The following is a 14,420-nucleotide window of genomic DNA, read 5'->3' on the forward strand; positions in this document are numbered from 1 at the left end:
CCTTAGCTTCAAACAACTTTTATCAACTTGACTGTTTATTAAGAAAATTTATATTCACTATATTGATAGGAATACCTTATTGGTGAAATTATTTTGCCTATGATTCTTTATGAAATTTGTAGATAGTTTGAAAAGTTTTTATGGTGATTCAGCTCCTACTGAGACTGTCTCAGAAACGCTCCAGGGTTTTCTCAGGTCAAACTATTCTTCTGAGTCCTATTCTTTTTTCCTTGTTCATAGACGATCTGCCTCTAGCTCTTGAGTATGCATCAGGAGAGGTATTTATGGAAATGTACCAAGAACTAGACTTCATATTCTTGGACTCAACTTTCAGTCAGAAACTATGGCTATTGAACACTGAGCCAAGGAGATCAAAGAGGCTAGCCATAAAAGAATAGCCATCTAGTCAGACTACCAGGTGCCAGGTGGTAATAAGGGTTACCTTATTGGTGGTTAATTCCAGAGGCATTTGGGATTGCATCAAAGTCTTGTCAGACCCTGTGATCAACAAAATTTACCTTGTGTACCAAGGCATCAGTGATAAGAGGCAATGAGGAGGTTGATAAATAATTGGCCAAGGAATGTTCGATGAGGAACCCTTCTTTCTAATAAATTTCCAAAAAGTAGATCCATCAGCAATGGATTAAGAAAAGTTCTTGGTTCAGTGGAATTAATAGCAAAGACATGTCAAATTTTTTAAAGAACCATCACCAAAACTACCATCAGAACTACTAAACCTATGATGTGTTAGGACCAGAATGAAGGTAGGACTGCTGACCTGTATAATTTCGAGTAGCAGAACGCCAATTATTGCCAAGAAGAGGAAACAACAGAAAATGTCCTTTGTAGGTGCCTAGTGCAGGCTGAGATTCCTACTCCTGGAAGAAGAAAAGCCTAACACACCAACAAAACTTTGGGATCTGATAAAAAGCCTTAAGTTATTGAAGAGCTGTAGATCAACTTGGGTCGTGGTGCATAAAATTGTAAGGAATCATCTTTTAATCTTAACCTTAGTAAGCAGTTGATGAACAACAACAAATAAATATGGTCATAATATTGATCCCTGAGGGACACCTGCAACAATAAGAAATGATTTTGAAGTCTCACCATTAAGTGAAATGCAGAAAATATATAGTAGAACCTGTCGATCTAGGAGGATAAATCTTGACCAATTACCACTAGAAACTGTTAATATTTAAACAAAGATCAAATTCACCAATGTTTCTTTACAAAATAGGATCAGTTTTTGGTGATTCTAAAACAGTCGGGTAATGATGCAAATTATTCACAAATGTTCGGGTAAAAATCTTATGCAATAAAAATTCAATATTTAAAGGAAAGAAAATAATCAAAATTCTATATATAGTTAAATTTAAAATTTAAATAATGATGGCCATGAAATATATTTGGTGTGAGTTAAAGGACATTCTGATTTCTTAGGAAATTAAGTAGCCAAAATTAGAAAAAAAAAACTTTTGGTGTCCAAGACGTTTTTGGACTATTCGAAGCATAAAATCAAAGTGACAATCATACATAGACTGTCCATGGTTTAAAAATCTTTTTAAAATTGTTAAAAATGTTAAAAATTTAAATAATGATGGCCATGAAATATATTTGGTGTGGGTTAAAGGACATTCTGATTTCTTAGGAAATGAAGTAGCCAAAATTAGAAAAAAAAACTTTTTGTGTCCAAGACCTTTTTGGACTATTCGAAGCATAAAATCAGTGACAATCATACATAGACTATCCGTGGTTTAAAAATCTTTTTAAAATTGTTAAAAATGTTAAAAATTTGACAAGATGAAAAGTAGATGATTTAGAATTTGAACAGATGGCCTATGTGCACAAATCTCCATAAAATTGGCCAGAGGTTCCTTGGATGTGAAAAGTTTCTCAAATTTACTATTTGTCTAGTGTGTAGGTTTCAAAATATGACAATCTTTATCATTTTATTTTTTGCCAATCCTACATTAACTATTTAATTATTAGTAAATAAATGTTAGGAGAGGTTAGGGTGTCTTATTCATACTTGCCATGCTAATGGTTCTAGGTTCTAATCCCAGCTTAGCCCATGGATTTTTAGTTGGACTGTGTACATACATATAATATATATATGAGCATTGTAAAATGGTTAGGCCGTTATCTGTATGACAAGAATTATTTTACTTTATAAGCGTACATTTTGAGTTGCCAATTAAATTTAATACTAAATAAATAGCCATTATGAAAAATGACCATAAAAAAAGAATGAAATAAAATAATTACGACACACTAAAATGATTTTAATACTTTCATATTTGGATTTTAGAAATATTTTATATCTAAATTCAACATTCAACAGTTTACAACAATTTACAGTTTTTATGATTAATAAGAAAAATGTATTTAACGAACAAAAATATTAATTTTCATTAACAAATATATTATTTATTTATCATTATAAAATCTCTGTACAACTAATGTGGTAACTACAATCAGAGTGGCATTTGTTACAATAATTAAGTTTAAAAATTACTTTAAATAATTATTATACTTCTTACAATTATTTAGATGGGGGGAAAATTAAAGCAATCCTTATTGTAAACAGTGATACTTAAAATTTTGAAATTTTCATATCAAAAAGCATTTCAAATACTAAGAGTAATATGTCAAAACCGATGTTTGGTTCCCTCTGAGAACCAACGCCGGAGGCATTCCGGCTGTTATTAATTCCAGCCAGGCCATGTACATCGGAGCTGAAACTGTACCTTTTCGAGGCATGGGTAAAGTCCTAAAAATTGCAATGAAAAATAAATTTAAGTAACTAGCCCGTACAAACTGTCACGTAGTACTTACACGACATAAAATGTTACATCTTTTGAATATTCATGCAAAAGCTCCCTCAGTCTCATATGGCGATTTGTTTTTTCAGCTAAAAGCTTCAATTCTGAATCAGCAATATACCCATTTTTTGAGAAAGCTGAAAGAAAGACAGGTTTTTTTTTGTTTTTTTTTGTCTCATATCCATTGTTTTACTTACATCCATCCAGTTTCCTGAAATTCTTGATTATGTCTTCAAATTCTTTTTGAGTCTCAGGTTTAGCCTTTTTTGTAATGTCTGGTATTATTATCAAATCGCTGTAATCGATTCTAAACTTTGAAAGTAATGCTGCCAAACTGTAAGAAACAATTTCTGTCAGCACAACACAATCAACTCACTCTTATTTACTCAATCTCATTCGCTCATTCGCTCTCTATCTGTTTATCTCTTTCTTTCTTTTTTCTCTCTCCAAGCAGGCTGATTCCTATAGCTGGAGGAAAAGCCAAGTCTATTATCAAAGTTTTGGGATCTGATAAATAGCCTTAAGCTTAACATAATGCACAGCAGATCAATGTCAGTCGCGTGCATAAGGTCATAAAAAGCATCCTAGGCATGGCACTGCAAAATTTAACAAATTTGAAAAATATTGGCATCAATAAGCACATAAATTCAGTTCTGCAGAGAAGCAGAAGATGCCCATGACCCCTTTTAGCCTAACCCCTATGTCCATAGAGTCACAACAAATTTCTGTAAAATTCCAAAAAGAAGACCAGTTCACACAAAAAGAAGTAATAAGTAAATAAGAGGCTAGATTAAAGTTTGTATGCGTTTGGGGCTGAAATGACCTAGCTGTCCATAGCACCTATCAGTGCCTAACCCCTTTGGTAGGAAAGCGATGACCTCCTGGGCATCTGGCTTAAGGTAGATACTAACAACCCGGCCACATAACAGGATGGCTGAACTCCCTGATGTATAGACAAAAGGGTGAGCCCTTTAACAAATATGAAAAATATTGGCATCAATAAGCACATAAATTCAAATCTGCAGAGAAGCAGAAGATGCCCATGTCTTGTTACAAAGACGGCATAAAGGAACTAGAAATTGAAACATTTCTAAGAATGGCATTGCAAAATTTAACAAATTTGAAAAATATTGGCATCAATAAGCACATAACTTCAAATCTGCAGAGAAAAAGAAGATGCTCATGTCGTGTTAAAAAGAAAGCAGAAAGGAACTAGAAATTGAAGCATTTCTACTGCAAACTTTAACAAATCTGAAAAATATTGGCATCAATAAGCACATAAATTCAAATCTGCAGAGAAGCAGAAGATGCCCATGTCGTGTTAAAAAGAAAGCAGAAAGGAACTAGAAATTGAAGCATTTCTACTGCAAACTTTAACAAATCTGAAAAATATTGGCATCAATAAGCACATAAATTCAAATCTGCAAAGAAGCAGAAGATGCCCATGTTGTGTTAAAAAGAAAGCAGAAAGGAACTAGAAATTGAAGCATTTCTACTGCAAACTTTAATAATCAATGTAATTTCATAATGAAAATATAATTTGGGAGTCCATAACAGAACGTGGATGAAAAAGAGCTGTTGCCATCAGATCGAGCAATACAAGTAATGAATGAACTCATAAATGGCTGTAGATACTCGGAGGATAATATAGCTTATGAATAGAGAGTATTGGTAAAGCTGTGATAAATGTATTTTTATTTACAATATAAAGTCAAATCATATTTAGAAATTCATGCTTAAACGGTACAGGGTCACTTAGTGTGTCTCCACCTAGTTGGTCGACTCGCAGACCAAAACCCATCATCAACTCTAATATTTAGAAATTACTAATGTGACATGTTGGCTGTTACTTACTTTCGGTGAGCTCTGTCCAGTTCATTGGCCCGGTTTGCCAAGGAAAATATCCTCAACTTGCAATCACTGTACTGCGACCTTGTACTGATTATATGTGGTATGAGTAGAGTTAGGCCTGTGAATAGGTTTTCATTGGATACAAAAATTCTACAATATTGAAACATTTATATCACCTCCGTCGTCATAAAGCCACCAAACATCGATCAAAGCTTTCGACTGCTTCCGTCTAAAATAGGTGAGAGCTTGTAAATGGTGAGTGGATAGCGTTTCACCCCTGACCCCCCTGAACATCTCAGTCGGGTCTTTTCCACTGGAATTTTCCTCTTCCTCTATGCCTTCTTCCTGGTCTAGCATTGGCGAGCCTGGAGGAGAGATACTACCTGCACTGCAAGCATCATCTAAAATGACAGCAGTGTTTGGTCTTGTAAAACATGCTAATATAATACAATAAATTCAATTTAAAATTGTCCTTGATATAAAAAATAATTGACTAATTTAATTTAGTGTTTCAACTAGTTAATATTTAAAATTTGGCCTATATCAACAATATTTTACACTGAAAAAAAAAGGTTTTTCATAACTGATAATCAATAAGTTTTAGTTTTATCATTATCTTGAATATAGGCAATATGTGGTAAAAATTCTTCCTTTGCCTATTATTTACCCATTATGGTGGTACTCATAGAAATTTCAGACCTCCCACATAGTAGTGAATGGTTAAGTCATTCAAATCATATTTGGCATGCTCACAATTATGGGTTTGAATTCCAGCATAGCCCTTGGAATTTTATTTAAGATTAATTAGGACTAAGTATTGTAAAGGGGTTTAGACTTCTTGACCGTGACATCCGACACCGTTGGATGTTAAGCTCTTCAGTATGACAGGATTTATTTTACTTTTAGCTCGGTAACATAATAAATCTAGAGGTAATATGCCCGAAATGATGTTTTAAAAAAAAGAAACCTAAAGATAGCTGCCCAGCAGATATATTTCTGTGAAGTTTATCTTCTTCGTCCTCTTCCTTCTTTTCATAGGATGGAAAAAGTGGGGAATCAGCATCTTCAATCATATTCGAATAATCAAGGCCATCAGCCATTCTTAGAATCCCAACAGCTAGAAAGCTATCTAATGCGGCGCTGCAAAAAGCATTTTAATTCATTAAAGCAAAATCTAATCAAGATTTAAGATAACATACTGAATTAGAGTGAAGTAATTATCTAATTCTTGTTTTGGACAAATCTGCCAATCGTTTTTGTAACCCATCAAAATCATATTCGGCTTCAGTTTACCCAGGCCAGCCATTGTCATAAAAGATTTTGCCAAGTAATGCTCTCCAATCCCATCATCTTCTCCGAGTATGTAAAAGGCTTTGATTTTATGCTGTTCGAACCATCTGTACGCCTTCTGGGAAAGCGCTTCATGAACTGTCCTTGAATACGAACCCTAATTTGAATTCCAAAGAAATTAAATCTTCGTTGTGAATCGAATATATTTAAAATGAGTACCTTGATGATATGGCTGCATACAAGAAGGGATTTCCCTTTGGTAATTAAGTTTGCGAAATCCGTAAGTGTCGGCCGGTGTCCAGGCATACCAGAAAGTACGAGAATTTGAGGCCTGTAATTTTTCACATGTTCCGCAACTTTATTCAGTTCCAGAGCTGATCTTAAAGCAAAATAATAAGCCTGCGCTTGCGTCGAAGATCCCCAGTTTACCTCTAATCATAATTTAGAATTTAATCAAGATATTTAAGCTAAAAATTATTTGAGACGAACCTGGCTTTCTGTACGAAACGTAGAGATAAAGTGCAACAACTACAAAAAAAGTCACCAGTGCTGTCCACCACGATATTAAAAACATGACTGCGATGCATAGCAGAGTTCCCACCAAGCTAACCCACGCATTGTAATACTGAAATGACAATTCAAAAAAAATAAAGAAAAGCAACTAGTACACAAATAAAAGTGCCATACATAAAATATAAAATATATTTTTTTTAATGAAACAAATCTACGTAAAATGTAAAAATTCACTTTTTATTCCACCTTAAACGCAGGCCTCCATCCAGGACTTTTAGATATTGAGACATGAAAAACTGAGAAATTTATGAGAGCGTAGGCAGCCAAGAAAAAATTGGAGAGCAAAGGAGCAATGTAATTTAAATTCCCTAAAATAAATATTTTAAAAACATTATTACTTATATTATAAAAAATAAAAAAATTAGAATCAACTATAAACTTACCAATAAGAATACAACCAAAAGCTATCACAAATACAAGAATATATCCTCTTATCGGATCATTATTGGCACCGAAACCCTTAGAAAAAAATCCTATGAAGGGGTAAAGTTTATCTTTTGCCAATGCCTAAAAAAAGATAAATTCTTGAATTAAAATAGTATTTTAATAGCTTAAAATTTTCACTGTTAAACTAATACAAGTGCATGTTTGTCTAACCATAGATCTTAAATAATAGAAATATTTTTAGAACTTGGTAAATATTTCATATTTTTATTGAAGGTACTTCAGTACTTTGCCTTTTTTCTATTTTATTTTGTATGCATTTAGGGCTATCTTATACCCCTTCTCAGTTGACAGTGATTTGGCCAACAGTTTGTTTCTCTACATTAATTATTAATTATTAATTTTTGAGTATTTTTGAGTCTGTGAAATCTTTTTGATATATAAAAATTATCCTAAAATATAATTTACTTGAATTTAATCATCTTTGGTTTTATAAACTTTCACAAAAAATTATAACAATTTTAAAATGATTTTTTTTTTTTAATCATAGAATTTTTAAGAAAAACAAGGAGAATTTCTTTCTATCCTTTACAAACCTGTAGTACTCTGGGAGCTCCGACTAAGCTTGCTATAGCGGATGAGAGCGTTGCCGCAAAACAACCGCCGTAAATAAGAGGTCCCCATAGAGAAACAAGTTCCATTGCCTACAATTAGCGTTTCAGACTTTACTAATCATACCAATCAAGAAATTAGTTTTAATTGAGCCAATTAACCTGGTTGTCGTTTCGAAGCCCATATGTGCATGTTGTATTGCACTGGGATATTTTGTCCCAACGATCTATCAGCGAAGTTCCAGGTTCAATGTTTTCTAAAATTGTTTCATTTCCTGACGCTTCACGTAGTACGCAGCCTCCCATCATAAATGCATATGATATATATGAGATGAATGTTGTAATTATTGCTAGGAGTGTTCCTCTAGGGATGGCTACGCTCGGATCCTAAATGACATTTGTTTTTATTTAAAAAAATATAATTTTCCCTCGTTAAAACATATTTTACCTTTAAATCTCCAGACAAATTAGCCCCTGCGACAATGCCAGTCACTGCAGGGAAAAACACTGAAAATACGGAAAAGAAATCGTGTTCTACCCCATCGAAAGATTTATAATTTGGTGGTATATTGTTTTTGAACACCTCCACTGCAAAACATACACATTATATTTTTTAAATTATTTTATTAATTTTATTTATTCATACAATTGTATCCAACAAAGCCTTTTGCTTCTTCAAGTAATGTTTTAGGACCCATTATGCTTCCAATCACAAAATCTATTTGTGAAGCAATCAGCACCATCAGTAAACACATCTGGGTCTGAAAAAACAGTTAATAAAATTTGCCAATTATTTTAATATTATATTTTCATTATTGATCATGTTTTTGGTCTTTTGTATAATAATATTGTGCTTCTTGACAGCCAAGACTCGATCGTGAACAAAGAGGAAAAATTTTACGAAAACTTCTTTTACTTACTCTTGTTACCCAATCCATTCCGACGAAAGCAAGCACGAGTATACCGACGAGAGTAACAACACCAACAACCCTAATATCATTAGTTCCGTTGTCCAGTATCGTCCCTCCTAAGCTTCTGACTAGGTCCTGAAGGGACTCGCAGAACCCAACGACATACATAGAGACGGCTACAGAATTTGCGATGGTGAACATCAGCCCGATGGCTCCTCCGAACTCAGGTCCAAGTGAGCGAGATATCATGTAATAAATACCACCTGCAGAAAATAATTTTATTTGAAATTTTTGTCTCTTTCAAAATAGAAGATAATAAATTAAAAGTTTGTTTTACTTCATTGTTAAATACTATTTTTGATTAAATAATAGCATTAAATCTATTAACAGAGATTTCTAACATTAAAATTATTATATTACACAAAATAATTTTTATTTTGCGTGTTATAAATAGTAAAGACGTATTTTATGTTTGAAAAGAGTATGGGATATTACAAATTCAACTGACATACACAGTCTATAAATATTTCCTCAACAAGCAACAAATTCAATTTATAAAAATGATGTTTAGGCTAAAGGAGGGCGATAAGATGATTGCTTACCTCCTTCTATTATACCATTTGTGCTTACTGCTGACATGGAGAGAGTAGTCGCTAAAGTTACCAAATTTGAAAGGCAAATAACAATAATGCCTTCCACTGCGAATAAAAACAAATTAGTCAGAAATAATGTATATTTTTAAAATATTTTTAATTCACCGATGCCAGCCTGTCCGATGACCCAGGACAACCTGAGAAATAGCATAACGCCCCAAATATTTAGAAGACATCTCATCTACAAATAAACTATATTTTATTAACTCTTTAAAATATAGTATCAATCTAAATAATATCAATAATAAATATTATAATGAAGTAAATAAATTCATTCTTACATAAACTCCTTCTACCCATCCAAATTTAATAACTTTTCCTTTTTTTGATGAAGTATAAAAACTTCTCCGCCTCGATGTTTTATCGTGTTTCTCTCTTGCTTTAACCTGAAATTCAAAAATAAAAATCTTACATCTTCGTAATTTATACTTATATGAGAAAAATTTGTCTAAATTGGTAAAAAGATGAGACAGCGAATGAAAATACGAGCCATGACACGTTTTGAATTTTAAACTAAAATAAAATAAAACAGCCTATTGTTCATACGACTAATCTCGACCACTTTTAGTCAATATTACACAAGCAATGTTGTTGAATCAAATTGTCCAGGAAATGCACAATCATGCCGATCATTAGGCCTCGTCTTACCCAGACACTTCAAAGAAACCCACAACAGACAACTAGAAAAGTGATATGCCTTTAGGTTCATTCAATTATTTTATAAGACCAAATCAGGACGAATGATACAAAATAATCTGGGGTTTTGCAATAATTAAATTAAAAATTTGATATTAGGGTAATTCGCTTTATATTTTTAATACTATTTACTATCCTAAAAACCTCACGCTTGACATTTTATCTACATATCTTAAGCCAAGGTGTTTAATTTTCTTGATACTTTGATCAAAAATATATGTGCGATTTTTCTGTTTAAGGAAAAACTTAACCTTTGAGATTAATTGTTAAATAAGCTTTGTTGTTAAATCTTTAATACCGAAATAACTCACGAATAATCTGTTTTTCAGTATGGTCTGGATTAAAAAACTAATTCGATTGTTATCTGACAATCTTTTGACCTATTTTAAGGTCATCATCAGGGCAAAGATGTCTATAAATTTACATAATTAAGTTTTTAGCAGATGGTTTAAAATTTCTTTGGAGATAGACTAACACTACAGTCCTTGGCAATGTTGGTCAGTTTTTAAAAATTAGTCTTTAAATAAATTTGAAATCATTTTAAAAAAATGTAATTATACCAATTTGTAGACATCTTTAAGGTTGTTTAACCCTGATGATGACCTAAAAAAACACTGTAAGATAAAAATAAATATAAAATTTAACATTTTAAATAATTGTACCAAAAATGAAGAAAAGCCATGTAAGTAGTTATAATTGACCATATTAATTATTTTAATTATACTTTTTATCTAAGGTGATGGTTGAGATAAAAAATGAAGTCACAATATTAAGTGGTTAGAGCAGCAGGTTGAGCCGAAGGTCGTGGGTTCGAATCGCACTCATAACACTAACTTTTTCATCTTGACCAAGACTTTAGATAAAAAGTATTAATTAAAATGAAGAAAATCTTCAATTCAGTGTAGAGTAAGTTCTTCCTCTTGCATCAATCACCACTTACATTCGACCTGGCATTAGTTTTATGAGGTTGTTGAAGTTTTGCTAGGAATATTTTCCTACTCCTCCAACAGCGCCATTCTTAATTCCTGCAAATTCTCTGGCATCATTGGGCAAATTTTTACCCTATTTGACAACTCGTCCCAAAAGTGTTCGATAGGTTTTAAATCGAAACTTTTATTAAGTCGAAAGCTGGCCATTACAAACTTTGAATTGAAGTCGTTCCAAGTAGTCACCAACGATGATCCTAGCTGCAAGGAGCCTTGCATTGTCATGCATAAAAATAGAACGTCTTCAATGTATAAATGTTGAGGGAATAAATCGCACTTTTGTTCTTCTACAAAGGTCTCGTTCAGACCAATTAATATGATTGCTTGCGAAACTTAACCGAGCTGCTCTTTGCCTTGTCAGAATTTCTAGAGACTATTCAATGATTAATTTACAAAATAATTGAGCGGGACAACTACTAATTAAACACACACATAACCCTAAAACACTTATAGCACACTGTCATTTTTTTATTAAATTTATTTCATGTTCGAGTAACGCATCCTGCTACCAGTGAGGCAACAACTAACGAAATATAGCCATACACATAATTTTTTTAAAATTATTTCATGTTGAAGTGTTACAGCCTGTTACTGGCAAGACCACTAATCAAACACACCAAACACCTAAACTCTTTTAACCCACTCTCTCTCTCCCTCCCTCTCTCTCTCTCTCTCTCTCTCCTTTGTCAATCTCTATCCTCCTTTCTTGCATCTTTTATCTTCATTTTATCACGTCTACCCTTCTCCTCGCTCTCCTCTCACTCACTCTCTCTCTCTCTCTCTCCCCTCTCTCTCCTTTGTCAATCTCTATCCTCCTTTCTTGCATCTTTTATCTTCATTTTATAACTTTTTTTTTATTGATTTCATGTTGGAGTGTGACAGCCTGCTGCCGGCAAGACAACAAATGAAACACACAATACACCCTAAAACTCTTGTAACCCTCTCTCTTCTTTTTTTGACTTTATTTTGTGTTATTTCATGTTGAGACAACAAGTAATGAAACACAGACATACATCATACCATACATCCTGAGACTCGGCCACGAATGAAACACTATACATAAAACTCTTGTAACCCACTCTCATTTTTTCTTTTTTTTTTAAATTAATTTATTTATCTGGTGTTATTACATGTTGAGACAACTAACGAAACACACACACACCATATACCCTGAAATTCACACTCATTTACTTACTCATTATCACTCCTTCTCATTGAGAAACCAAATGTCTTAAAATAAGAATGAGATATAGAAAAAAAAAATTATTGACTTTCAACTTGTCCCAATGTGAGCAAACTGTCAAAGCATGTTTCAATGTTTTGATAAAACTGATTTGAGAAGTAAAAACAATTTGTTTAATTAAAGTAAAGTAATTCGAGTAACTGTCCTTCCTGCTTTACGTAAGACTGCTTTAGTGTCCCAGGCGAGGAGTCAGACCACTTTACAATACTTGCATAATTCAAATCATTAAAAAAAATTCCAAATGGAATGGTGCTAATCAATCTGAATACCATATACATGAAATATTGTATATGAGGTTAGTTGTAATTATTTTCTTTAAGAAACTACTACAAAATAAAATTTAATGCTAAGCATGATGATTGTAATAATCAAATTATAATTTTTATTGGTTTAATTGTACTGGTAACAAACATAAAAATTAAAACCCTGAACGTTGGCACAATAAAAAAAATGTTTTTCTAAACCTGTCACACCAGACCGCATCTCACGATCTCCAAATAATCACAAAAATTAAAGTTGTATTAATATTAAAAAACCAAGATTCTGAAAAGAACGATAATTTAAAAAATGTAAATACGCAGTGTAGCGTAAGTAAATATTTTTGGTTTCCACACTCCTGAAAGAAAGACAAGTGGTATAACTGTCATTTGCCACATCCTTATCATACGCTATTTATTCAGCAAACTCTATAATTGTTAGAACATATTTGTGCCACTCAAAAAAAGAAATGACCAGAATTCCTCGCCTGAGGCGGAAATTATTTCTCTAAACTCCTAACTGGCCGGAATGATGAAGTAATTGAGGAGAGTAAAAGGTTTATTAATTGACATATGACCCGAAACTGGAGAGATTCAATTATCCATTGTGAAGTATATTTTTCCCTCTGTTGGAAGTTCGAATCTAATAAAAAGTCGTCTTTCAAAATGGTCACTATGCCTCAATCATTTTTAAGACCAGTTTTGTTAATAGCAACAAAGTTTTAATGAGTTATAAAAAAAAAAAAATACAACTTCAAAGTTTATGTAATGACTTAAAATATAGAAACTGCTTACAAAAAATAGTTCAATAAAGTTGTTTGCATAAATTGTCGATAAATAATTAACATATCTGTTAACTGAAACTAATTTTTAAAGTTTAAAATCTATTTTAAAGAAATCTAAAATCTAAAATAAAGAATATAATTTATTTAAAAATAAGAAAGAAAATGAAATTTAAAATTTTATTTTTTAGTTATTCGTAGGTTTAGGTTTTCTTTATTTCAATTAATTTTTCAACTATTAAATTACCTGATCTAAAAACCTAGCTTCATGAAGTTCCTCTAGAGTCGGTCTTAAAGCGTGCTTAGACGAAGTTATATCTCTGTAATTTTCTGCGATTGGTAGAACTTCCCTCGTGAGCTGACCGAGGGATTTTGAGTCATAAGAGCCATCCGCTTGTTCGCCTGTCATCAACCGCCCCACTTCAGATATCGACACCCTCGCCACCTTGAACCTGCTCATCGCCACCTCTTCGCCACTTTCACCAGGTAGCTCCAGCTTCACGCCCACACCCCCTCCGCTCTCCATGGCTCACTCCGCAATGTCTCTATTCACGAACGGGCCCACACGACACTGAAGGAAGAAGTGTGCTATACATATTAGCGGAGACTAGTGAGAAGGAGAGAGCACTGAGAAACAAGAGGGGGCAAAAAAAGGAAGAGGGGAAGGCATTAACATCTCTTCAACAAAGATTTATTTCTTGTACACCACTTCCCCGGTGTTCAAAATTGCACTTTTTTTTTTTTTTACAAAGGTTGAAATAATAAAATAACACAATATTATATCAATACTTTCATTTTATTTATAAATACAAAAAGCATATAACGATTGTTTAATTTATACTTCATATTTAATAATTATTTATATACAAAACAATATTAACCTTTTTTGGCCTGAAAATTTGCAATCAATCAAAAAATACAATAATAAATATTTTAATTTACTCAAATTGCACAAAAAACATCACTATTTTTATATTTAGGCTAATATGTACTATAACATATAATTTAGTATAATTTATTTGGATTATTGCAAAGTTTTATGAACATAATAATTTTTTTTCAGAGAATTTATTAAAATGAACTAAACGACAATAAACAAGGTTAATCTTGGTCTCATGACAAATATCAATTAGAAAACTATGGTCAAAAAATTACGCCCTTGGGGTAGTATCACATTTTTTTAAAACACTAAAATCTTGGCAACAAAAATTTCAACTGCCTTTTTACATTTTAACCCTGCTTTTTAAATTGTTTTATGAAAAAAAATCTTTACATTTCAGGGATGTTAAAATGTAGCAAAATTATAAAAACAATAATAAGACATCTATTTAGTTCAACCCTCGACCATTGAACAGGTCAAA

At 32.4% G+C, this 14,420-nt stretch overlaps 1 protein-coding gene across 1 annotated transcript; it reads right to left on the reverse strand.

Annotated features, from left to right (window-relative positions):
• Positions 1-2,423: 2,423 nt before the first annotated feature.
• On the reverse strand, positions 2,424-13,672 carry LOC106665545 (bumetanide-sensitive sodium-(potassium)-chloride cotransporter-like). Its single transcript, XM_014392032.2, has 20 exons — positions 13,307-13,672; positions 9,377-9,481; positions 9,201-9,276; positions 9,045-9,140; positions 8,452-8,705; positions 8,178-8,292; positions 7,980-8,119; positions 7,694-7,918; positions 7,517-7,624; positions 6,920-7,043; positions 6,723-6,844; positions 6,453-6,588; positions 6,183-6,394; positions 5,873-6,120; positions 5,641-5,813; positions 4,850-5,074; positions 4,677-4,791; positions 3,020-3,156; positions 2,836-2,959; positions 2,424-2,770 (listed from the first exon to the last, which is right to left on the reverse strand). The coding sequence occupies exons 1-20, from the start codon at positions 13,583-13,585 to the stop codon at positions 2,635-2,637; spliced, it is 3,150 nt and encodes a 1,049-aa protein (XP_014247518.1). The 5' UTR covers positions 13,586-13,672; the 3' UTR covers positions 2,424-2,634.
• Positions 13,673-14,420: the final 748 nt, after the last annotated feature.

This window comes from Cimex lectularius, unplaced genomic scaffold (assembly GCF_000648675.2).
Source record: "Cimex lectularius strain Harlan isolate CLEC.00 unplaced genomic scaffold, Clec_2.1 scaffold37, whole genome shotgun sequence".
NCBI lineage: Eukaryota > Metazoa > Arthropoda > Insecta > Hemiptera > Cimicidae > Cimex > Cimex lectularius.